The following is a 25,092-nucleotide window of genomic DNA, read 5'->3' as shown; positions in this document are numbered from 1 at the left end:
AATGGTGGGCGCTGCCTCATCTTCTGTCCTGGGATGTCTGCGTGGCGATTCCACAGGACCCAAGGAGGAAGATGAGGAGGAGGAGGAAGAGGATGAGGATGAAGAATCTGAAAAGTAAAGAAATGTGAGATCCTCTCCCTCGCTATCTGTGTTGGAGGCAAGGAAAGCATATGCCTCCTCCACTGAATAGCGCTGTTGGGATGAACGTTACGGGCGGGACATTTTTTTAATGAATATGGTGCTTGTGTGTAATTTATTTATAATTGTATGTGTGTGTGGGGGGGGTAGTGTTTAGTGTAAACTTTTATCTGAAAAGAAAAAGCTAAAAGAAAAAAAGCAAATATGGAGAAAAAAGGTTAAAGGGCCACTGTCACCCCCTCCAGCCGTTATAAACTAAAAGAGCCACCTTGTGCAGCAGTAATGCTGCATTCTAACAAGGTGTGTTATGAAAGGCAATTCAGTACCACAATGGACATAGTGGTCAGAGCACATACAGTGATCTGACAATAACTCAAAATCATAGAACGAGCTCTGAGACGTGGAACCTCTGCAGACCGCAATCCCTAATCCTCTCCAAACAACACTAGAGGCAGCCGTGGATTGCGCCTAACTCTGCCTATGCAACTCGGCACAGCCTGAGAAACTAACTAGCCTGAAGATAGAAAATAAGCCTACCTTGCCTCAGAGAAATACCCCAAAGGAAAAGGCAGCCCCCCACATATAATGACTGTGAGTAAGATGAAAAGACAAACATAGGGATGAAATAGATTCAGCAAAGTGAGGCCCGACTTTCTTAACAGAGCGAGGATAGGAAAGATAACTTTGCGGTCTACACAAAACCCTAAAGAATACCACGCAAAGGGGGCAAAAAGACCCTCCGTACCGAACTAACGGCACGGAGGTACACCCTTTGCGTCCCAGAGCTTCCAGCAAAACAATTAGACAAGCTGGACAGAAAAAATAGCAAACAAATAGCAAGAAGAACTTAGCTATGCAGAGCAGCAGGCCACAGGAATGATCCAGGGAAAAACAAGTCCAACACTGGAACATTGACAGGAAGCCAGGATCAAAGCATTAGGTGGAGTTAAGTAGAGCAGTACCTAACGACCTCACCACATCACCTGAGGAAGGAAACTCAGAAGCCGCAATACCACTTTCCTCCACCAACAGAAGCTCACAGAGAGAATCAGCCGAAGTACCACTTGTGACCACAGGAGGGAGCTCTGCCACAGAATTCACAACAAAGGTGGCTCTTTTAGTTTTTTGTTCATGTATTCCCAAAATAAAGCGCTTTGAAACTTATCCAAAATACTTCTCTTTGTCCATGGAGGCGGGTCCTCACTCCCCACCTTGAACCGGTACTCTGCCGTCACTCACATCTTCAGGGGCTTTTGGCGCCGCCCCCTCCACGCTTTTTTCACTTCAAAACCGGCGCCTGCGCTGTGTACAACTGTGTGGGGCAGGCGCAGTAAGCTCTGGCCGTCTGACGTCCCAGCCAGGCTTGCAGACTGCGCCTGTGCGGGCAGTGCAGCCACCCACCTTGGGAATCCCAGCCCCGCAGTGTGTTATGCATTATGCACAGTGCGGGGCTGGGATTCATAGGCAGGGCGGCCGCACAGGCGCAGTCTGCCCCACAGTTGTACACAGCGCAGGCGCCGGTTTTGAAGCGAAAAAAGCGTGATGGGGGCGGCGCCGAAAGCCCCTGAAGATGTGAGTGACGGCAGAGTACCGGTTCAAGCTGGGGAGTGAGGACCCGCCTCCATGGACAAAGAGAGGTATTTTGGATAAGTTTCAAAGCGCTTTATTTTGGGAATACATGAACAATAAACTAAAAGAGCCACCTTGTTAGAATGCAGCATTACTGCTGCACAAGGTGGCTCTTTTAGTTTATAACGGCTGGAGGGGGTGACAGTGGCCCTTTAAAGAGGTTGCCCACTACTAGGACACCTCCTTCTCAAACTAAATGTTTGGCAGAGATAAAATAAAAAATCTATAGTCACCTCCCTTCCAGCGCTGTTCCCACGGTGTTAGCAGTCGCTCTCCCCTGGGCTCTTGTTCAGTGTTGTGACACCCAATCAGCGCTGGTATCTCTGTTGCCGCTTATGTGTGGATTGAACATGAAGAGGAAGTCAGATATCAGCTGCAGCCCAGACTTCTTCTTCATGTTCAATCCGTACGTGGCAGGGGACAGTGACACCAGCGCTGATTGGGTGACAGTCACCACGTGTCACAACACCGGACGAGAGCCCAGGGACCGCGAGTGCTGATGTAAGGAGGTGGTGGAGAACCCCATTGCTTCCTCTCTCTCCTATGAGCACTTCACTGTATCAATGTTATGTACCTGTATGTTACTGTATTCTATATATTGTGTGCTGTGTTTGCAATGTAACATGTAATGTTCTCGTATTCCTCCATGGTGTGTGCTGTTGTAGAGTTAGGGATATCAGGGGTTAACTTTGTGGGCTGAGCCAGCAGCCTCTTGGGAGCAGGAAGCTCCTGCTCAGAGTCCAGGCAGCATGGCCTGAGGCATCTTGCCTGTCCCCATCTGGGACAGCAATGACCCCCGGCTGGGGGAAATATAAGCTGGCAATACCCCAGGAGAGCGTATAGACTGCTGCTCAGGACCACGAGCAGTGAAGCAGGCACCGGGACCATGTAGTGCTCCGCCGAAGGAATTCAAGCATCCAGATTCCGGCGTATGGAGCAGTGAGGTGGGCACAGGACTGTGCGACTGCTCCGCCGATGGGACTAGCAGTGTCCAGATTCCGGCGAGTGAAGTTTCGCTACCTTTGCTTGTGAATGGTCACCTCTACTGTGGATGATGCTGAAACTTAAGTGAATAAGAGTAGGGAAAGAGCAGGAAATCTCTATCGTATTTTCTCCAATCATCTCTTTCTACCTCATTTATCCTACAAAAATAAAAGTTATCCCTGTTGGATTACTCCTGTGACCCTGGATTGTGATTGTCTTGATTGCAGTGACTGGGAAAATGAGGTAACTTGTGAGGGGATCTGTGGCTGTCCTGCCTATTTCATTTACAAGGTCCCGGGGTGAATACTGACTGTGGCTTAGTTAACTCAACTGGGACTACCACCCCTGGCCACCTTGTTACACTGACACTGCGGGAAGGTTAGTATGTTGCTTTTATTTCATCGGGGCCAAAAATTTAGTTTAAGAAGGCATTGTTCTTGTAGTGGTCAACCCCTTTAACTATCTTTTAGTCATCATCAAAAGAAATGGATGCATGTAAGTGCATAGTACACAACGGGACTCCTCAGTTCACTGTAGAAAAAACTGCTCATCTATAACTAAAGCTAAATATTTATTTATTTTTTTTCATTTAATAAACCTTTTTGATATTATTACGCTCTAAAACTAGTCATGCTTACATGCACACATTATTAGCACGGGTCTTACCTTCACAATTTTTGCCATCACTAAGGAGCTTATAGCCTGCAGGACAGGCACACCGGTAAGATCCAGGAGTGTTAAGGCAAGCATGTACACAAAGGCGGGTTATTCCTTCTGCTTTGTACACTTCACATTCATTAACATCTACAAGAAAATACACAATCAGAAATGACTAAGGGCGCCGTGGTGCACCCGAAACGCGTCAGGCAGAGAGGGTCTCTCTCTCTCTTTTTTAATATTGTTTTTTAAAATGCTTCAATAAATTTTGGATATTTTACTTACACTGGATGGACGTGCTGGATAGTCCCTTTTTTTTTCTTCCACTTCAGCTGAAATCACCAGCAGGTACGGCACCCACCAGCTATATTCATTTGCAACGGTTTACAGATGCATGTCTCGGCGTGTCAAGCTCCTAACCTTCCCTCTCCCCCCTCCTCTTTTCTTGAACAATCAGAAATGCTAACCTTTACATATCTCTGCAGTCGGTACTGCAAGTTATAGTATGCAGACCTATACTATAAGAAATAATTGCAATGTATGTGTTTTGCATACAGTATGTAAGGTTGGGAAACTTTAACAAACCTGTCACCCCCAAAATCAAAGATGAGCTAAGCCCACCAGCATCAGGGGCTTATGTACAGCATTCTGGAATGCTGTAGATAAGCCCCCAATGAATCCTGAAAGATGAGAAAAAGAGGTTAGATTATAGTCACCCAGGGGCGGACCCACTGCGGTCCAGTCCGATAGGCGTCACGGTCCGGGGCCTCTCATCTTCTTACGATTATGTCCTCTTCTTGTAGTCACGCTGCGGCTCCGGCGCAGGCATACTTTGTCTGCCCTCTTGAGGGCAGAGCAAAGTACTGCAGTGCGCAGGCGCCAGGAAAGGTCAGAGAGGCCTGGCACCTGCGCACTGCAGTACTTTGCTCTACCCTCAACAGGGCAGACAAAGTACGCCTGCGCCGGAGCCACAGCGTGACCACAAGAAGAGGACGTAATCATAAGAAGATGAGAGGCCCCGGACCGGACCGTGATGCCTATCGGACCGGACCGCAGTGGGTCTGCCCCTGGGTGACTATAATCTAACCTCTAAATGCTGTAGATAAGCCCCTGATGCTGGTGGGCTTAGCTCACCTTCGATTTTGGGGGTGATAGATTCCCTTTAAACCCAAAGGTTGTTTTCCAAGATCATAATATTGATAACCTAAACGTTTTTCCTTCTATTAGTTTATTGATGACCTAATCCTTTGGTTAAGCCATTCATTTTTCTCTCACTTCCCCCAACAATAAAGTATTTGAAAGGGCCACCATGTTTGTGCAGTACTGTAGCCTCTTCTGCTTTGATTATCTGCAAACTGTATACACAGGCGTGGAGGTGTAGGGCATCGCAGCTTTGTTCAATTCACTTCAATACCCTGCACCACCAATTCTCTTGATAATGCTTTATTAAGAAGAGATATTAACAGGTTTGTCCCTATTACTGCTTATAATGTACTGTACACACATCACTATTCAACAGAACTGACTCTGGCTTAAAGGGAATGTTTCAGTAAGATCAACCCCCCACCTCTCACCTTCAAACTGTATACAGTACAGACCAAAAGTTTGGAATCATCTTCTCATTTAAAGATTTTTCTGTATTTTCATGACTATGAAAATTGTAAATTCACACTGCAGGCATCAAAACTATGAATTAACACATGTGGAATTATATACTTAACTAAAAAGTGTGAAACAACAAATATTATGTCTTATATTCTAGGTTCTTCAAAGTATCCACCTTTTGCTTTGATGACTGCTTTGCACACTCTTGGCATTCTCTTGATGAGCTTCAAGAGGTAGTCACCGGGAATGGTCTTCCAACAATCTTGAAGGAGTTACCAGAGATGCTTAGCACTTGTTGGCCCTTTTGCCTTCACTCTGCGGTCCAGCTCACCCCAAATCAAATAGCATACCGCTGCAAGATGCTGTGGTAGCCATGCTGGTTCAGTATGCCTTCAATTTTAAATAAATCCCCAACAGTGGTCAAAGCAGTCATCAAAGCAAAAGGTGGCTACTTTGAAGAACCTAGAATATAAGACATATTTTCAGTTGTTTCACACTTTTTTGTTAAGTATATAATTCCACATGTGTTAATTCATAGTTTTGATGCCTTCAGTGTGTATGTACAATCTTCATAGTCATGAAAATACAAAAAAATCTTTAATTGAGAAGGTGTGTCCAAACTTTTGGTCTGTACTGTATATTGACATGCAGGTCTTTGAATTACAAATGTCTCAACACCTTTATATATTCTATCGGTTGCTGCATTCCTGAGTACTTAACCCCTTTATCCCTTATGACGTACTATCCCGTCCAGGTGACCTGGGACTTAATTCCTAGTGACGAGATAGTACGTCATAGTGTTTAATGCGACATCGCGACTTAAGTCGCGGTGATCGCATTAAATTTCCGGCGCCATCTTACCTGGAGGACGATGGCGCCGACATCCCCGGGCATGGCTTCGCCCCCCAGGCCTCTGGATCGCTGTGATTGGCTGTTCAATTCTGAACAGCCAATCACAGCGTTCCTCATTGTTTCAGCCAATCGGAGCGGCTGAAACAATGAGGTCGCAGGCTAGGATCGAGTACCAATGCAAAAACCCCCCGGATTGGCGCGATCGCCGATCGTATCGATCGCGCCAATCGCAGGGCACAGCGGCGGTATTACCGCCGCTGTGCCCTGCTGTACTGGCCTGGATTGGTGCTGCAATAGCACCGATCGTAGGCCAGAGCCTAGTGCAGGCCCAGCAGGGCCTGCAGAGGCTGATTGGCGCGATCGATGCGAACGACGATCGCGCCAATCACTGGGCACAGCGGCGGTGTTACCGCGCTGTGCCCAGCTGTTCCCTGCCCCGTGCCCGGCTTTTCCCTGCCCCGTGCTGGCTGTCCCCTGCTACCATACCCCCTGTCCCCTGCTGTAGCGGCCTGGATCGGTGCTGCCATGGCACCGATCACAGGCCAGTGACTAGTGCAGGCCCAGCAGGGCCTGCAGGAGCTGATTGGCGCGATCAACGATCGCGCCAATCACAGGGCACAGCGGCGGTCACGTTGTGACCGCTGTGTGCCCTGCTGGTGACCTGGCAGTGACCTGCCTAGGATCGGAGGGATCCTAGGCAGTTGCCATGGTCACCAAGCCCTGCAGGGATTGGTGGGATCGATGTTATCATTCGATCCCACCAATGACAGCTCACAGCAGCGGTGTGACCGCTCTGTGACCTGTCTGTCACCTGCAGGTGACCTGTGTGACCGCTCTGCAGGGGTCCTCACTCTAGCTGAGGGACTCCTGCTGAGCGGTCACACAGCCAGATCTTGTCTTGCTGGGCCTTGTGGTGCTACAGAAGCCTGTAACACCACAATCCCCTGCGATACAAAAAAGCGGAAGAAAGAAAACCAAAGAAAGAAAACCAAAGAAAGAAAACCAAAGAAAGAAGAGAGACTACAAAAGGTAAGTGCTAACAGCCCCTACCCGGTCTCATTTCACCCCCCCATCCCCCCTTCCAGCCATCCCCCCATCCCCTCCTTCCCCCTCTTCTTTACCCCCTCCGTCCCTCTTTGCGCCGCCTCCGTGCGCACGTTTAGCAGCCGCCGAGCGTTGATTGGTGACGCAGTTCACCGATCAACACTCGTGCTCGCTTTTTTTCAGCAGCCCCCTTTGCCCAATTCCGTACACCCATCCCGCAGCCACCAAACTTTGATAAGTGACGCAGTTCACTTATCAGAGCTTGTGCCTGCCGTTTTCCTTTTTTTTTTTTCTCCCACATCTCCGTGCGTTCACCCCGCGCGCATCTAACCCGTGCTTTCCTTTTTTTTCCCCACATGTCCGTGCGCTCACCCCGCCGCGTCTAACCCGTGCTTTCCTTTTTTTTTTTTTTTCTCACATCTCCGTGCTTTCACCCCTCGCGCATCTAGCCCGTGCTTTCCTTTTTTCTCCCCCACATCTCCGTGCGCTCACCCCACCGCGTCTAACCCGTGCTTTCCTTTTTTTTTTCTCCCACATCTCTGTGCGCTCACCCCGCGCGCATCTAACCCGTGCTTTCCTTTTTTTTTCCCCACATCTCCGTGCGCTCACCCCACCGCGTCTAACCCGTGCTTTCCTTTTTTTTTTTCCCCCCCACATCTCCGTGCGCTCACCCCACCGCGTCTAACCCGTGCTTTCCTTTTTTTTTTTCCCACATCTCCGTGCGCTCACCCCGCGCGCATCTAACCCGTGCTTTCCTTTTTCTTCCCCCCACATCTCCGTGCGCTCAGCCCACCGCATCTAACCCGTGCTTTCCTTTTTTTTTTTTTCTCACATCCCTGTGCACGCACCCAGCAGCCGCTGAACTTTGGTAAGTGACGCGGTTCATTTATCAGAGCTCTCGTGCCTGCGGGTTTTTTTTCACATCCCCGTTCACACACCCAGCAGCCGCCAAACTTTAGTAAGTGACGCGGTTCACTTATCAGAGCTAGGGCCTGCTGTTTTATACTTTTCTTTCACAGGTATTTTTTTTTCCTTTAGCTTTTTCTTTTCAGAGTAGTTTGCACCAAGCACTATCCCCCAACACTTACACATAGTTACCAATAAAGTACACTCAAGCACCACACTTACAAAAAAAATGTCCCGCTCGTCCCGTTCGTCCCAACAGCGCTATTCAGTGGAGGAGGCATATGCTTTCCTTGCCTCCGACACTGATAGCGAGGGAGAGGATCCCACTTTTCTTTATTTTTCTGATTCTTCCTCATCCTCTTCCCACTCCTCATCTTCCTCCTCCGGCCCTGTGGAACCGCCACGCAGACGCCGCAGGACAGAAGATGAGGCTAGGCCCACCATTGCTGAAGACGAACCAGCACACCCCACTGCGGATCCCATATGGACCAGGCCCCCCGAAAACTACGAGCCACTGATTCCTGATTTTGTGGCAGAATCAGGAATCAAGTTTGACACCACCGGCCTCACAGAACTAGACTTTTTCAAAGTCTTTTTCTCTGAGGCTTTCGTCAACCTCATGGTGGAGCAAACTAATCTGTATGCTCGGCAATTTTTGGACCAAAACTCGGGTTCATCATATTCTAACTGGTCTCCTGTAGACGCAGTTGAAATGATGCAGTTTTGGGGCCTGGTCCTCCATATGGGGATTCTGAAAAAGCCTGAACTTCGGCAATATTGGAGTGTGGATATTTTATATAACACTCCAGTATTCAGAATGGTCATGACCCGGATGCGTTTTGAGGCCATCCATAAATTCCTGCATTATTCCGATAATGCACGGTGTCCCGCACGAGATGACCCCAACTTTGACCGTCTGTTCAAAGTTCGGCCGGTCATCGAACACTTCAACAAAAAGTTTGCAGAAGTGTACGTGCCTCAAAGGGACATCTGCGTGGATGAGTCCTTAATTCATTTTAAGGGGCGGCTCGGATTCCGTCAATACCTGCCCAGCAAGAGGGCCAGGTACGGAATCAAACTCTACAAGCTGTGTGAGAGTACCTCAGGGTACACCCACAGCTTTAGAGTCTACGAGGGGAAGGACAGCAGGATTGAACCGCCTGAGTGTCCCCCTGTCCTGGGAGTGAGTGGGAAAATAGTGTGGGATTTGGTGCACCCACTGCTGGATAAAGGTTATCACCTCTATACCGATAACTTTTATTCCAGCATCCCACTCTACAAATCTCTCTTTGCGCGAGGTACCGCAGCCTGCGGTACTGTCCGCAAAAATCAGAGAGGCCTCCCAAAGACGCTACTTGGGCAGATTCTCAGAAAAGGTGAGAGCAAAGCCCAATGTAGCGACCACCTGCTGGTTGTCAAGTACAAGGACAAAAGGGATGTCCTTCTGTTGACCACCATACACGGTGATGGCAGCGCCCTCAGCACTGTTCGGGGTACCTCTGCACAGGTCTTCAAACCGGACTGTGTACTTGGGTACAACAAAAACATGGGGGGCGTTGATCTCTCCGATCAACTCCTCCAACCGTACAGTGCTTTGAGAAAGGCCAGGGTGTGGTACAAAAAGCTGTCCGTGCACATCGTACAAATGGCAATGCTCAACGCTTTCCTGCTGTCATGATGTGCACGCAACACCGATACGTCGTACCTTCATTTCCAAGAGGTAGTGGTTAAGGCCCTGATGTTTGGCACGAGGGAAGGAGCGGGCCCCAGTACTTCTGGAACTGAAGGTGCACGTATCGTACCAGGCCAGCATTTTCCTGGGGTGGTCCCGCCAACTGAAAAAAAAGGTAAGCCGCAAAAAAGGTGCCAAGTGTGCTACAAAAGAGGAATTCGAAGGGACACCACCTATCAATGCGACACCTGCCCCGACAAACCTGGCCTGCGTATGAAGGATTGCTTTAAATTGTACCACACCTCCATGCACTACTAATTTACTTTCCAGGAAATAGAATAATTCCAAATTTGGCACATCTACATAGGTTCTCTGGGGGTCTACTTTCCAAAATGTTGTCACTTGTGGGTTTTTTTCCTGTTTAGGCACATCAGGGGCTCTGCAAACAGAACATGACGCCCGCAGACGATTCCATCAAAGTCTGCATTCAAAAACGTCAGTACATCCCTTTCGAGCCCCAACGTGTGCCCAAACAGTTTTTTCCCACATGTGGGGTACCAGCGTACTCAGGGCAAATTGGACAACAACATTTGTGGTCCAATTTCTCCTGTTACCCTTGGGAAATTAAAAAATTGGGGACTAAAAGATCATTTTTTGGGGCAAAAAATAGGATTTTTTATTTTCACGCCCGGGCGGTATAAACTTTAGTGAAACACTTGGGGGTTCAAAGTTGTCACCACACATCTAGACAAGTTCCTTAGGGGGTCTAGTTTCCAAATTGGGGTCACTTGTGGGGGGTTTCCACTGTTTAGGCACATCAGGGGCTCCTCAAACAGAACGTGACGGCCGCAGACGATTCCATCAAAGCCTGCATTCCAAAACGTCACTACGTCCCTTCCGAGCCCTGACGTACCCAAACAGTAGTTTTCTCCCACATATGGGGTACCAGCCTACTCAGGACAAATTGGACAACAACTTTTGTGGTCCAATTTCTCCTGTTACCCTTGGGAAATTAAAAAATTGGGGACTAAAAGATCATTTTTGTGGGCAAAAAATAGGATTTTTTATTTTCACGCCCGGGCGGTATAAACTTCTGTGAAGCACTTAGGGGATAAAAGTGCTCACCACACATCTAGATAAGTTCCTTAGGGGGTCTAGTTTCCAAAATGGGTCACTTGTGGGGGGTTTCCACTGTTTAGGCACATCAGGGGCTCACCAAACACGACATGGCGTCCGATCTCAATTCCAGCTAATTTTAGCTTGAAAAAGTCTTATGGCACTCCTTCCCTTCTGAGCCCTGCCATGCGCCCAAACAGTGGTTCCCCCCCACATATGGGGTATTGTCTTACTCAGGACAAATTGGACTACAACTTTTATGGTCCAATTTCTTCAGTTACCCTTGTGAAAATAAAAAATTGGGGACTAAACGATCATGTTTGTGGAAAAAATGTTTTTTTATTTTTATGCACGGACGGTATAAACTTCTGTGAAGCACTTGGGGGATAAAAGTGCTCACCACATATCTAGATAAGTTCCTTAGGGGGTCTAGTTTCCAAAATGGGGTCACTTGTGGGGGGTTTCCACTGTTTAGGCACATCAGGGGCTCACCAAACGCGACGTGGCGTCCGATCTCAATTCCAGCTAATTTTAGCTTGAAAAAGTCTTATGGCGCTCCTTCCCTTCTGAGCCCTGCCATGCGCCCAAACAGTGGTTCCCCCCCACATATGGGGTATTGTCTTACTCAGGACAAATTGGACTACAACTTTTATGGTCCAATTTCTTCAGTTACCCTTGTGAAAATAAAAAATTGGGGACTAAACGATCATGTTTGTGGAAAAAATACTTTTTTTATTTTTACGCACGGGCGGTATAAACTTCTGTGAAGCACTTGGGGGATAAAAGTGCTCACCACACATCTAGATAAGTTCCTTAGGGGGTCTAGTTTCCAAAATGGGGTCACTTGTGGGGGGTTTCCACTGTTTAGGCACATCAGGGGCTCACCAAACACGACGTGGCGTCCGATCTCAATTCCAGCTAATTTTAGCTTGAAATAGTCTTATGGCGCTCCTTCCCTTCTGAGCCCTGCCATGCGCCCAAACAGTGGTTCCCCCCCCACATATGGGGTATTGTCTTACTCAGGACAAATTGGACTACAACTTTTATGGTCCAATTTCTTCAGTTACCCTTGTAAAAATAAAAAATTGGGGACTAAACGATCATGTTTGTGGAAAAAATACGTTTTTTTATTTTTACGCACGGGCGGTATAAACTTCTGTGAAGCACTTGGGGGATAAAAGTGCTCACCACACATCTAGATAAGTTCCTTAGGGGGTTTAGTTTCCAAAATGGGGTCACTTGTGGGGGGTTTCCACTGTTTAGGCACATCAGGGGCTCACCAAACGCGACGTGGCGTCCGATCCCAATTCCAGCTAATTTTAGCTTGAAAAAGTCTTATGGCGCTCCTTCCCTTCTGAGCCCTGCCATGCGCCCAAACAGTGGTTCCCCCCCACATATGGGGTATTGTCTTACTCAGGACAAATTGGACTACAACTTTTATGGTCTAATTTCTTCAGTTACCCTTGCGAAAATAAAAAATTGGGGACTAAACGATCATGTTTGTGAAAAAAATATGTTTTTTTATTTTTACGCACGGGCGGTATAAACTTCTGTGAAGCACTTGGGGGATAAAAGTGCTCACCACACATCTAGATAAGTTCCTTAGGGGGTCTAGTTTCCAAAATGGGGTCACTTGTGGGGGGTTTCCACTGTTTAGGCACATCAGGGGCTCACCAAACACGACATGGAGTCCGATCTCAATTCCAGCTAATTTTAGCTTGAAAAAGTCAAATGGCGCTCCTTCCCTTCTGAGCCCTGCCATGCGCCCAAACAGTGGTTCCCCCCACATATGGGGTATCAGCGTACTCAGAACAAATTGGACAACAACTTTTGCAGTCCAATTTCTCCTGTTACCTTTGGGAAAATAAAAAAATTGTTGCTAAAAGATCGTTTTCATGACTAAAAAGTTACATTTTCATTTTTTCTTTCAACATTGCTTTAGCTCTCATGAAGCACCAGAAGGGTTAATAAACTTCTTGAATGTGGTTTTGATCAGCTTGAGGGGTGCAGTTTTTAGAATGGTGTCACTTTTGGGTATTTTTTGCTATATAGACCCCTAAATGTGACTTCAAATGTGAGGTGGTCCCTAAAAAAAATGGTTTTGTAAATTTTGTTGTAAAAATGAGAAATTGCTGGTCAACTTTTAACCCTTATAACTCCCTAACAAAAAAAAAATTTGTTTCCAAAATTGTGCTGATGTAAAGTAGACATGTGGGAAATGTTAATTATTAAGTTTTTTGCGTGACATATCTCTGTGATTTAAGGGCATAAAAATTCAAAGTTGGAAAATTGCGAAATTTTCTAAATTTTCGCCAAATTTCCATTTTTTTTCACAAATAAACGCAGGTAATATCAAAGAAATTTTAGCACTATCATGAAGTACAATATGTCACGAGAAAACAATGTCAGAATCGCCAAGATCCGTTGAAGCGTTCCAGAGTTCTAACCTCATAAAGGGACAGTGGTCAGAATTGTAAAAATTGGCCCGGTCAATAACGTGCAAACCACCCCCGGGGCTTAAGGGGTTAACATTTTAATTCATCTTTAAATGAGGTATAAAGTGTTGTGAACATGACAGAGCACTTAAGGAGCCACTGCCTCCTGAGCTTGCTTTCCTGCTCAGCACCATCCTCTTTAGCTTGAGTGATATCTCACTGTCTGTAAGATAACAATCTCTAGATGTAGTAGCTCCTTGAAAATTCTTAAGTGCACTTAATTCAAAGTGCACTTAATGCCTCATTTACATATGAAAAAGAATGCTGATTACTCAGGAATGCAATAGCAGATAGAATATATAAAGGTGTCAATTACTATTACGTATAAGACTACTTTTTAACCCTTGAAAATCTTCTCAAAAGTCGGATATCGTCTTATACACCAGGTGTCGTCTTATAGGGCAGGTGCGGAGTAATCTGCGGTCGCCGCATATTGTGGGGGGAGCGACCCCAATGACGAGGTGAGGGGGCACCTCACCGGGAAGGTGTAAGTGAAGCAGAGGCAGAGAAGGAGATAATAGGATACAAGAGTGAGCCAGATTAGTGAAAGAGGAGTGTATTTCTAGGCACAGCGCCGCTCTCTCTCTTTTTTGCATACCCCTGGCATCCCAGACGCTGACAGTTTGCTTCACTTACACCTTCCTGGTAAGGCGCTCCCTCACCTCGTCATCGGGACCACTCCCCCCCACTATATACAGTGGGGCAAAAAAGTATTTAGTCAGTCAGCAATAGTGCAAGTTCCACCACTTAAAAAAAGATGAGAGGCGTCTGTAATTTACATCATAGGTAGACCTCAACTATGGGAGACAAACTGTGAAAAAAAATCCAGAAAATCACATTGTCTGTTTTTTTAACATTTTATTTGCATATTATGGTGGAAAATAAGTATTTGGTCAGAAACAAACAATCAAGATTTCTGGCTCTCACAGACCTGTAACTTCTTCTTTAAGAGTCTCCTCTTTCCTCCACTCATTACCTGTAGTAATGGCACCTGTTTAAACTTGTTATCAGTATAAAAAGACACCTCTGCACACCCTCAAACAGTCTGACTCCAAACTCCACTATGGTGAAGACCAAAGAGCTGTCAAAGGACACCAGAAACAAAATTGTAGCCCTGCACCAGGCTAGGAAGACTGAATCTGCAATAGCCAACCAGCTTGGAGTGAAGAAATCAACAGTGGGAGCAATAATTAGAAAATGGAAGACATACAAGACCACTGATAATCTCCCTCGATCTGGGGCTCCACGCAAAATCCCACCCCTTGGGGTCAGAATGATCACAAGAACGGTGAGCAAAAATCCCAGAATCACGCGGGGGGACCTAGTGAATGAACTGCAGAGAGCTGGGACCAATATAACAAGGCCTACCATAAGTAACACACTACGCCACCATGGACTCAGATCCTGCAGTGCCAGACGTGTCCCACTGCTTAAGCCAGTACATGTCCAGGCCCATCTGAAGTTTGCTAGAGAGCATTTGGATGATCCAGAGGAGTTTTGGGAGAATGTCCTATGGTCTGATGAAACCAAACTGGAACTGTTTGGTAGAAACACAACTTGTAGTGTTTGGAGGAAGAAGAATACTGAGTTGCATCCATCAAACACCATACCTACTGTAAAGCATGGTGGTGGAAACATCATGCTTTGGGGCTGTTTCTCTGCAAAGGGGCCAGGACGACTGATCCGGGTACATGAAAGAATGAATGGGGCCATGTATCGTGAGATTTTGAGTGCAAACCTCCTTCCATCAGCAAGGGCATTGAAGATGAAACGTGGCTGGGTCTTTCAACATGACAATGATCCAAAGCACACCGCCAGGGCAACGAAGGAGTGGCTTCGTAAGAAGCATTTTAAGGTCCTGGAGTGGCCTAGCCAGTCTCCAGATCTCAACCCTATAGAAAACCTTTGGAGGGAGTTGAAAGTCCATGTTGCCAAGCGAAAAGCCAAAAACATCACTGCTCTAGAGGAGATCTGCATGGAGGAATGGGCCAACATACCAACAACAGTGTGTGGCAACCTTGTGAAGACTTACAGAAAACTTTTGACCTCTGTCATTGCCAACAAAGGATATATTACAAAGTATTGAGATGAAATTTTGTTTCTGACCAAATACTTATTTTCCACCATAATATGCAAATAAAATGTTAAAAAAACAGACAATGTGATTTTCTGGATTTTTTTTTCTCAGTTTGTCTCCCATAGTTGAGGTCTACCTATGATGTAAATTACAGACGCCTCTCATCTTTTTAAGTGGTGGAACTTGCACTATTGCTGACTGACTAAATACTTTTTTGCCCCACTGTACTTCGACCGCAGATTGCTCCGCACCCACCCTATAAGACGACACCCGGCATATAAGACAACCCCCGACTTTTGAGAAGATTTTATATTTTAACTGGAAAAGTTGGGGGTCGTCTTATACGCCCAGTCGTCTCATACGCCGGAAAATACGGTAATTTTCATTTCAAAGACCTGCATGCCCATAAATGCAGTATATGGTGGTGATCTTACTGACAGGTTCTTTTTAAGAAGCATTGTATACATTTTATCTTCTGACATTGTGTATACAGCTACACTTTTTGCCTGAATTTTCTCTTTATTATGATTATATTTTAAAATGTTTTACTTACCTTGACATAAGCTATTATCTGTAGTACCACTCATCTGGAAGCCAGGATCACAGCTACAGTGCTGAGTGTGATCTACTCTGGTGCAGCTGGCTTTGCGACTTAATGCAGCATCACTGACTACTGGTGAGTCGGATGGTGCTAAACAGATGATTTGAAAAAGAAATGAATAAAAAGGGATTTGTGGGATTAGAAAAACATGGCTACTTTAGTCTAGAAACCGTTTCAATCCACTAGGCTATGTCTGGTACTACAGATTATTAAGGCTACGTTCACATTAGCGTTTTGTGTGTTTGCGTCGGGCGACGCAGCGGCGACGCATGCGTCATGTGCCCCTATATTTAACATGGGGGACGCATGGACATGCGTTGTGCGACGCATGCGGTTTTTTTGCCGCAAGCGTCGGGCGCAGAAAACGCAACAGGTTGCATTTTTCTTGCGTCCAAATTTCGGCAAAAAAGGACGCATGCGTCGCAAAACGCAGCATTTTTGCATGCGTTTTGGTGCGTTTTTATTTGCGTTGTGCATTGCGTCGCCGACGCAGCGGCGCACAACGCAAATGTGAACGTAGCCTAACATTCAACAGAATTTTATCAAGCTGACATACCGGATATGCCCAAGGGTTTGAAATGCTCTATATCTACAAAATACACATCACATATTAATATAACATAATACATAAATGTTCTATACCTGTAGGTGTTTTAATCTGGCAGTTGGTTCCTCTCCATTCTGGAGGACAGTTACATTTGTATTGATTTGTTCCATCCACGCATGTCCCTCCATTTATACAAGGTTGGCTACTGCAAGGCCTGATGTCTACAAGAAAAAATACTATAAATCAGTTTCATGTTAGTAAAGTTGTCAGCAGGGTGATGCTGAAAGTTTGTTAATGCTAATTCTTAGCGTTCAACCAGTAGCTGTGCTACTGGTGAGGCTGAAGGTACAATCGACTCAGGATGAGTCATGGGTCATTACCAATTAGTAATGGGCGAACTCGAACAGTAAAGTTCAGGGTCCGTACCGAACACCTACTGTTTGGGCACCAACCCCGAACACAGACTTCTCCAGGAAGTCCATGTTACTTTTCGGGTTCGGCAGCTGAGGCTCTGATGATCTTACCACCTGTCAGAGAGCTGCGATTTATCTGACAGCCAGCAGCTGTGACCGCCAATAAAAAGTTTACATCTGGTCACAGAGGCATCAGTTGATGAGAGACCATTACTCTTGCTTTTATTAGCTGCAGCAGGCGTAAGCTGATAGGAGTAGTACTCTCTCATCAGGTGATGCCTCTGTGACCAAAGGTAAACCTTTTACCACCAGTTACAGCCGCTGGCTAACGTTGTCATTTCAAAGCATGGGAACCTCAGCTCTCTGACCGCCGGTAATAATCTTACTGCCGGTCAGAGGCAGTGTTTGCCGCACTGTCATGCAGATGACAGCATAGCAAACAACAGTTGTCTGGGTCCTCCATTCATCTGAATGAGGTCCGTGTTCGGGTTCAGGTACTGTTCTGATACTCAAATCAAACTTTTTTTAAATGTTCGCCTGCACCTGTCAGACCTGAACATCAGAGGTCTGGCCATCACTGTTACCAATATATTCAGTATAGGGACTGAGGGGGCATTATTATGCAAGGTGGAATTCAGGGAACATTATTAAAGTATGTTGGGGGCTCAAGAGGCATTATTACTATATGGGTGGGACTAGGGGACTTTACTATATGTAGGGAAATCAGTGGGTATTATTACTTTTATTAAGACCCTTATGAACTAAACCCATAGCTATACTCTGCGTTCATGTAAGAATATAAATGTTCTACAATTGAGAGTATCAAACGCATCAAACTAATAATAACATGTTTACTTCTAATATTGTTTTGATTGGTGGGGCTAATTTTAGAGAATGTAGTTGATTCAAATCATTAAAGAATAAGTAAGAATTTATTGCCATATACCCTACTATAGAGAAAGAAGAGTGACATCACAAGCCAGCTTGATAAAATACGTATGTAACTTCTTTTTGACTATTGAGTAGTGTTGAGCATTCCGATACCGCAAGTATCGGGTATCGGCCGATACTTGCGGTATCGGAATTCCGATACCGAATTACGATACTTCCCGCGTATCGGATACCGGAATCGGAAGTTCCCATAATTCAAACTGAACGCAGCAGCCAATGAGGAATGAATGGAAGTGTGGGCACATCCTGTTTAGCATGGTGGGCATGTAAGTACTGGCAAGGCTGTGATTGGCTGCTGAAATGATGTCACTCTGCACTATAAAAAACGCTGCCGCCATTTTGAGCTCACTCTGCTGTGATTTCAGTTAGGGACAGGACGCTGTGTTCTAACTGAGGGCCAGTTGAGATAGCTAATTGCTTTATTTTGCTTTTCCAAGGCTAATTTAGCAAACGCTGTGTTCACTGTTCAGTTCACCTTGCTCTTGCCTTGCAGCACTGTTTTAACAGCGTTCTGCAAGGTCTCAGTGTGTGTGTGTGTGTGTGCAGCTCACTCTGTAGTCTGTGTGCAGCCATATACCAGGTTGTATTCAGCTCAGGTGGGGGTTCACACTGCCTCACACAGTTCTATCCATGGTCCTTTTTTGCTCATAGTGCAGCCTGCTGCACATTTTTTCTAAAATTTCCTATTAGTGTCTTTCCACCCGTCTCCAGCCAAATAGTGGAAAAACAATAGATAGGATAACCTAGAGGGGGGTTTTTGGGCCTTGCAGCGCCGTTTACGGCTGTCTGCACGGTCTCCGTGTGAGCGCAGCTCGCCCTGTAGTCTGTGTGCAGCCACAGCCGGTTGTATTCAGCTCAGGGTTTGTCACTGCCTCATACTGTAAAATAACTTGTCCTTTTTTCAAATAGTGCAGCCTGTTGAAATTTTTTTTTAAAATTTCCTATTAGTGTCTTTCCACCCGTCTCCAGCAAAATAGTGGAAAAACACTAGATAGGATAACCTAGAGGAGGTTTTTTGGGCCTTGCAGCGCCGTTTACGGCTGTCTGCACGGTCTCCGTGTGAGCGCAGCTCGCCCTGTAGTCTGTGTGCAGCCACAGCCCGTTGTATTCAGCTCAGGGTTTGTCACTGCCTCATACCGTTAAAAAACTTTTCCTTTTTTTTCAACTAGTGCAGCCTGTTGAAAATTTTGTAAACAATTTCCTATTAGTGTCTTTCCACCCGTCTCCAGCAAAATAGTGGAAAAACACTACATAGGATAACCTAGAGGAGGGTTTTTGGGCCTTGCAGCGCCGTTTACGGCTGTCTGCACGGTCTCCGTGTGAGCGCAGCTCGCCCTGTAGTCTGTGTGCAGCCACAGCCCGTTGTATTCAGCTCAGGGTTTGTCACTGCCTCATACCGTTAAAAAACTTTTCCTTTTTTTTCAACTAGTGCAGCCTGTTGAAAATTTTGTAAACAATTTCCTATTAGTGTCTTTCCACCCGTCTCCAGCAAAATAGTGGAAAAACACTACATAGGATAACCTAGAGGAGGGTTTTTGGGCCTTGCAGCGCCGTTTACGGCTGTCTGCACGGTCTCCGTGTGAGTTAAACTCGCTCTGTAGCCCGATCTGCCCCCCCAAAAAAAAAGTAAAGTTCACCCAACACCACTTAACACTTGTGTAGGCCACATTTTATCAATAATAAAGTCTAGTCCACACTTTACAACATTAGTGTTTCTTACACCTGTTAGGAGGAGCATTTCAGGAATAAGCACACTAAGGCCTTAGTACTTTTCTGCTTATCTTTATCTGTCAACCAAGATGAAGAGGACAGGGAGTAAGGGGCGTGGGCGTGGGCATGGAGCAGGGAGAGGACGTGGTGATTCTGTGCCTGCTGCGGGCACCGGTGACTCACCATCACCCAGTTTCAGCAGGGAACAGTCCTTCATGCGCAGCTTTGTCGGAGAGCGCCGTGCACCGCTGCTGCGTGAAGATCAAATTGAAGCCGTTGTCGGATGGATGGCAGCTAACGCATCGACTTCAATTAGTGCCACATCCTCTCAGGCACAGACCACTGGAGAGCAGCCATCTGTCTCTTCACCACCTGCAAAATTGGCCAGGCAGTCAGAGAGCCCAGGACAGGAGCCGTCTCTACTTCTGTTCTCTGAATCTCTTGGCTTGGAAACAGGGGGTCAGCCAAGCAGTATTGGAGAAATGGAAGAAGAGGCAGTGTGCAGTGATGCCCAACAGCTTTGTCTCTCTGACTCTGAAGAGGCGGGTGGGTCAGTGCCTGCGGTGACCACAGCGCAGTACGCATCTGATGATGAAACTCAGGTGCCGCTTTCTGGTGCGTACTGTGCTGCCGAAACTACCCAGGAGGAGCAGTTGGTGGCAGAGGGTAGTGGAGATGATGAGGTCCTTGACCCATCGTGGCGTGAGGAACAGGAAGGTGGTGGGAGCAGCTCAGAGGAAGAGATTCCCCTAACGGGCCAAAGAGGAAGAGGGAGGGGGAAGACTGCGGAGCCTGTAGCCTCCACTTTGGCACCAGTTAGGAGCCTGTCTCTTTCAAAAGCCAAAAAGGGCGCTCCCAAGACTTGCAGTGCCTGGTCCTTTTTTGACACAGTTGCAGATGACATTTGTTTTGTCAAATGCAAGCTGTGTCATCAGAAAGTATAAAGAGGTAAAAGTGTCAGCAACCTCAATACCACAAATATGTGGAAACATGTGCGGACCAGGCACGCGGTGGAGTTCCAAAAACACACTGAAGACCTAGGCCAACCAACAGCGGCAGCTACCACCTCTTCAGCTCGTGTTGCTTCTTCCTCCAGCTCACGCACAGCTGGTTCGGCTTCCTCCTTGGATCGCCATGGAAGAACCTCTGGCACTGTTGTCCAGAGACCTAGTGTAATTCCACCCACAGCACCACGTTCCCAGTCATCCTCACACTCCCAGCCTAGTCTACAGCCATCGGTAGTACAGGCATGGGAGAAAAGGCGGGCATTCTCGGCAAACCACCCCCAAGCACAGGCTCTGAATGCAGGCATTGCCAAACTTCTGTCCCTGGAAATGCTCTCATTCAGGCTGGTGGAGACTGACAGCTTCCGTGACTTGATGGCATTGGCAGTCCCACAGTACAAGGTGCCCAGCCGCTTTTACTTCAGCAGGCAAGCTGTCCCTGCCCTGCACAAGCATGTGGAGGGACAAATCAAACATGTGCTACTGAACGCCGTCAGTAGCAAGGTCCACCTCACCACCGATGCGTGGACCAGTCAACATGGACAGGGGCGATACCTTTCCGTCACTGCCCATTGGGTTAATGTTGTTGAGCCGGGTACAGACCGTGCGAGTGGCGCAGGACGTGTCCTGCCCACTCCAAGGATTGCAGGAATCCAGTCTGTACGCATTGACTCCTCCTCTTACACCAGTTCCTCAGATTCATCGCTGCAGGATCCGTCACGGTCCACCTCCACATGGACCCGTGAACGTTTACCTGTTACGACTGACATGAGCACAGCCGTGGCCAAACGTCAGCAGGCCGTCTTGAAATTAGTTTCTTTGGGGAATCGAAGCCACACAGCGCAGGAGCTCTGGAATGCCCTAAAGCAGGAGAGCGATGTGTGGTTTGTGCCAGCGAATCTCCAGCCAGGCATGGTAGTGTGTGACAATGGCCGAAATCTGGTGGCAGCTTTAGGCCTTGGCAACCTCACTCACATCCCATGTCTGGCACATGTGCTCAATTTGGTTGTGCAGAGTTTTCTGAGGGACTATCCGGATCTTGATGCACTTCTGCACAAGGCCCGCCTAGAGTGCGCTCACTTGCGGCGTTCCAGCTTGGCAAGATCCCACATTGCTGCTTTGCAGCGTCGGTTTCGCCTTCCTGAACATCGCATCATATGTGACCTACCTACCCGGTGGAATTCCACATTACATATGTTGGAGCGGTTGTGTGAGCAGCAGCAAGCAGTAATGGAGTACGAGCTGCATCAGGCGCAAAAAAGTCGCAGTCAGCGCCGCTCAGACTTCACAACCACAGAGTGGGCCACTATGAAGGACGTCTGCCAGGTTTTGCGTCCTTTCGATTATTCCACGCGGATGGCAAGTGCAGATGATGCACTAGTCAGCATGACTGTCCCCCTTATCTGCTTGCTTCAAGAAACCCTGCAAGGGATAAGGGATGATGTGGAAGAGGTGGAGGATGAGGAGTCACCTTTTCCATCAGGTTCTGGACAGTCAGCGCCACGTGGTTTCTCACAAAGGGGTCGGCAGGGGACCCTTTGTGAGGAGGATGAGGAGGAGTCAATGGACGAGAAAGAGCTACGTCCAGAGGAGGGAGTTCCACCATTGTCCAGTGGTCAGTGTGTACAGCGAGGGTGGGGTGATGAAGAGCGGGCAGAGATCATGTCTCAAGCAGGGGACAGCGTTTCTGGGCCAGTTGGCAGTCTGCAGCACATGGTTGAGTTCATGTTGCAGTGCCTGAGAGACGACCGCCGCATCGACCACATTCTCAATGTGCCTGATTATTGGGTGTACGCCCTCCTCGATCCTCGCTACCGTGACAATGTCCAAAACCTCATCCCGGCGTTGACACGGGAGCGTAAAATGCGGGAGTACCACGACACACTGGTGAATTCCATCATCTTCTCCAGTCCAACTGAGAGGAGTGCTGCTAGTGCTTTACAAAGCAGCTCAGTGCGTCGAGGCAGTGGAGGAGGAGGCTCTGCACAAAGAGGGAGCAGAAGCAGTGCCTCTGCCCAAGGCAAGCCAAGTATGGCACAACTGTGGAAAACTTTTGTGTGCCCGCCCCAAATGTCTACACCATCACCGGCGGCTCCAGTCAGCAGGAGGCAACGGTTCCGTCAGATGGTGACAGACTACATGGCTTGCCCTCTTAGTGTACTCCCAGACGGCTCTTCCCCGTTAAAGTTTTGGGTCTCTAAGCTGGATACATGGCCAGAGCTAAGCCAGTATGCATTGGAGGTGCTGGCTTGCCCTGCGGCTAGTGTCTTATCCGAAAGTGTCTTTAGTGCCGCAGGTGGTGTACTAACAGACCGTCGCATGCGACTATCCTCCGATAACGTTGACCGGCTTACTTTCCTGAAAATGAACCAGGCCTGGATCTCGCAGGAATTTGCCACTCCTCTGCCTGATTAAGTAATTGGGTGTCATCCAGGTCTCCTGATGTGTTCATCTTTTTACCACCTGAACTGCTATTCCTGGGCTCCAACACCGCCAGTTGCGGCTCAGAAGTGCAGGCTGCACAGTCTAAACATACGACCCAGTGTTATTGGGTTTCAGTAACGTCAGCTGATCCCCAGCTGTGTAGCCGGCAATGTGTCCTGCGACCGCCACGCTGGCACAACAACCTAAATGTAAGGGAATCTGTCCCCCCCCCCCCCCTCGGCGTTTGTTACTGAAAGAGCCATCTTGTGCAGCAGTAATGTTGCACAAGGAAAAGGTAGCTCTTTTATTTTAGCTCCTTGCACACGCAGAACTTAGCACTTTTAAAATGTTTTCACTGATACCGTTATACCGTCCCGGAGCTGGGACTTTCCTTCATAATGTGACGCAGCACAGCCGTCATTCATAGTAACATAGTAACATAGTTAGTAAGGCCGAAAAAAGACATTTGTCCATCCAGTTCAGCCTATATTCCATCATAATAAATCCCCAGATCTACGTCCTTCTACAGAACCTAATTGTATGATACAATATTGTTCTGCTCCAGGAAGACATCCAGGCCTCTCTTGAACCCCTCGACTGAGTTCGCCATCACCACCTTCTCAGGCAAGCAATTCCAGATTCTCACTGCCCTAACAGTAAAGAATCCTCTTCTATGTTGGTGGAAAAACCTTCTCTCCTCCAGACGCAAAGAATGCCCCCTTGTGCCCGTCACCTTCCTTGGTATAAACAGATCCTCAGCGAGATATTTGTATTGTCCCCTTATATACTTATACATGGTTATTAGATCACCCCTCAGTCGTCTTTTTTCTAGACTAAATAATCCTAATTTCGCTAATCTATCTGGGTATTGTAGTTCTCCCATCCCCTTTATTAATTTTGTTGCCCTCCTTTGTACTCTCTCTAGTTCCATTATATCCTTCCTGAGCACCGGTGCCCAAAACTGGACACAGTACTCCATGTGCGGTCTAACTAGGGATTTTTACAGAGGCAGTATAATGCTCTCATCATGTGTATCCAGACCTCTTTTAATGCACCCCATGATCCTGTTTGCCTTGGCAGCTGCTGCCTGGCACTGGCTGCTCCAGGTAAGTTTATTATTAACTAGGATCCCCAAGTCCTTCTCCCTGTCAGATTTACCCAGTGGTTTCCCATTCAGTGTGTAATGGTGATATTGATTCCTTCTTCCCATGTGTATAGCCTTACATTTATCATTGTTAAACCTCATCTGCCACCTTTCAGCCCAAGTTTCCAACTTATCCAGATCCATCTGTAACAGAATACTATCTTCTCTTGTATTAACTGCTTTACATAGTTTTGTATCATCTGCAAATATCGATATTTTACTGTGTAAACCTTCTACCAGATCATTAATGAATATGTTGAAGAGAACAGGTCCCAATACTGACCCCTGCGGTACCCCACTGGTCACAGCGACCCAGTTAGAGACTATACCATTTATAACCACCCTCTGCTTTCTATCACTAAGCCAGTTACTAACCCATTTACACACATTTTCCCCCAGACCAAGCATTCTCATTTTGTGTACCAACCTCTTGTGCGGCACGGTATCAAACGCTTTGGAAAAATCGAGATATACCACGTCCAATGACTCACCGTGGTCCAGCCTATAGCTTACCTCTTCATAAAAACTGATTAGATTGGTTAGACAAGGGTCCTACCCCCTTGGTGCCATGCGCTGCCTCTTCAGCGTTGTTTTAAGCTGTCACGGAGCCTGCGCTGTTCTGTTATCCCTTGGCCATGGCCAGTTTGCGCTGCCTGTCTTCTGACATAATTTGGTGTCAGGATGGCTGCGCCTGTGCGCCCGCGCTGCCCGAGAACCCGCCTCGCAGTGTCTTCTGATTGAATCACACTGCGAGCCTGGGATCCATGGACATGCGCAGTGCATATCTTCACCTCGGGCTCTCGCCCATCTCCCTCCGCCTTCTTTAGACTGTGCGCCGTCAGCTGATCCCTAATAGCATGCCATGGCCGTGACGCCGCACAGTCTGAAGAAGAGGGAAGGAGGGGAGTGAGAGTCGAGGATATGCACTGTGCATGTCCATGGATCCAAGGCCCGCAGTGGGATTACAATAGACGACACTGCGAGGTGAGATCTGGAGCAGCGTGGACGCACAGGCACTGACAGCCTGACACCAAATTATGTCAGAAGACAGGCAGCGCTAATTGGGCATGGCCAAGGGATAACAGAACAGCGCAGGCTCCGTGACAGCTTAAAACAATGCTGA

General features: G+C 47.3%; 1 protein-coding gene across 1 annotated transcript in view; it reads right to left on the bottom strand.

The window, feature by feature from the left end:
- The window catches only part of FBLN7 (fibulin 7), a 335,652-nt gene that overhangs the window by 49,396 nt on the left and 261,164 nt on the right, over positions 1-25,092 (bottom strand). The window contains exons 4-6 of the mRNA XM_069769216.1: positions 16,419-16,544; positions 15,729-15,866; positions 3,418-3,555 (exon numbers count right to left, since the gene is read on the bottom strand). Coding sequence (XP_069625317.1) covers positions 3,418-3,555; positions 15,729-15,866; positions 16,419-16,544 — 402 coding nt within the window. The remainder of the gene's footprint in view (positions 1-3,417; positions 3,556-15,728; positions 15,867-16,418; positions 16,545-25,092) is intronic.

Source organism: Ranitomeya imitator, chromosome 5 (genome assembly GCF_032444005.1).
Source record: "Ranitomeya imitator isolate aRanImi1 chromosome 5, aRanImi1.pri, whole genome shotgun sequence".
In the NCBI taxonomy this organism is placed as follows: domain Eukaryota; kingdom Metazoa; phylum Chordata; class Amphibia; order Anura; family Dendrobatidae; genus Ranitomeya; species Ranitomeya imitator.
The sequence above is the reverse complement of the archived record's forward strand: the minus strand, read 5'-3'. Positions and strand labels throughout refer to the sequence as shown.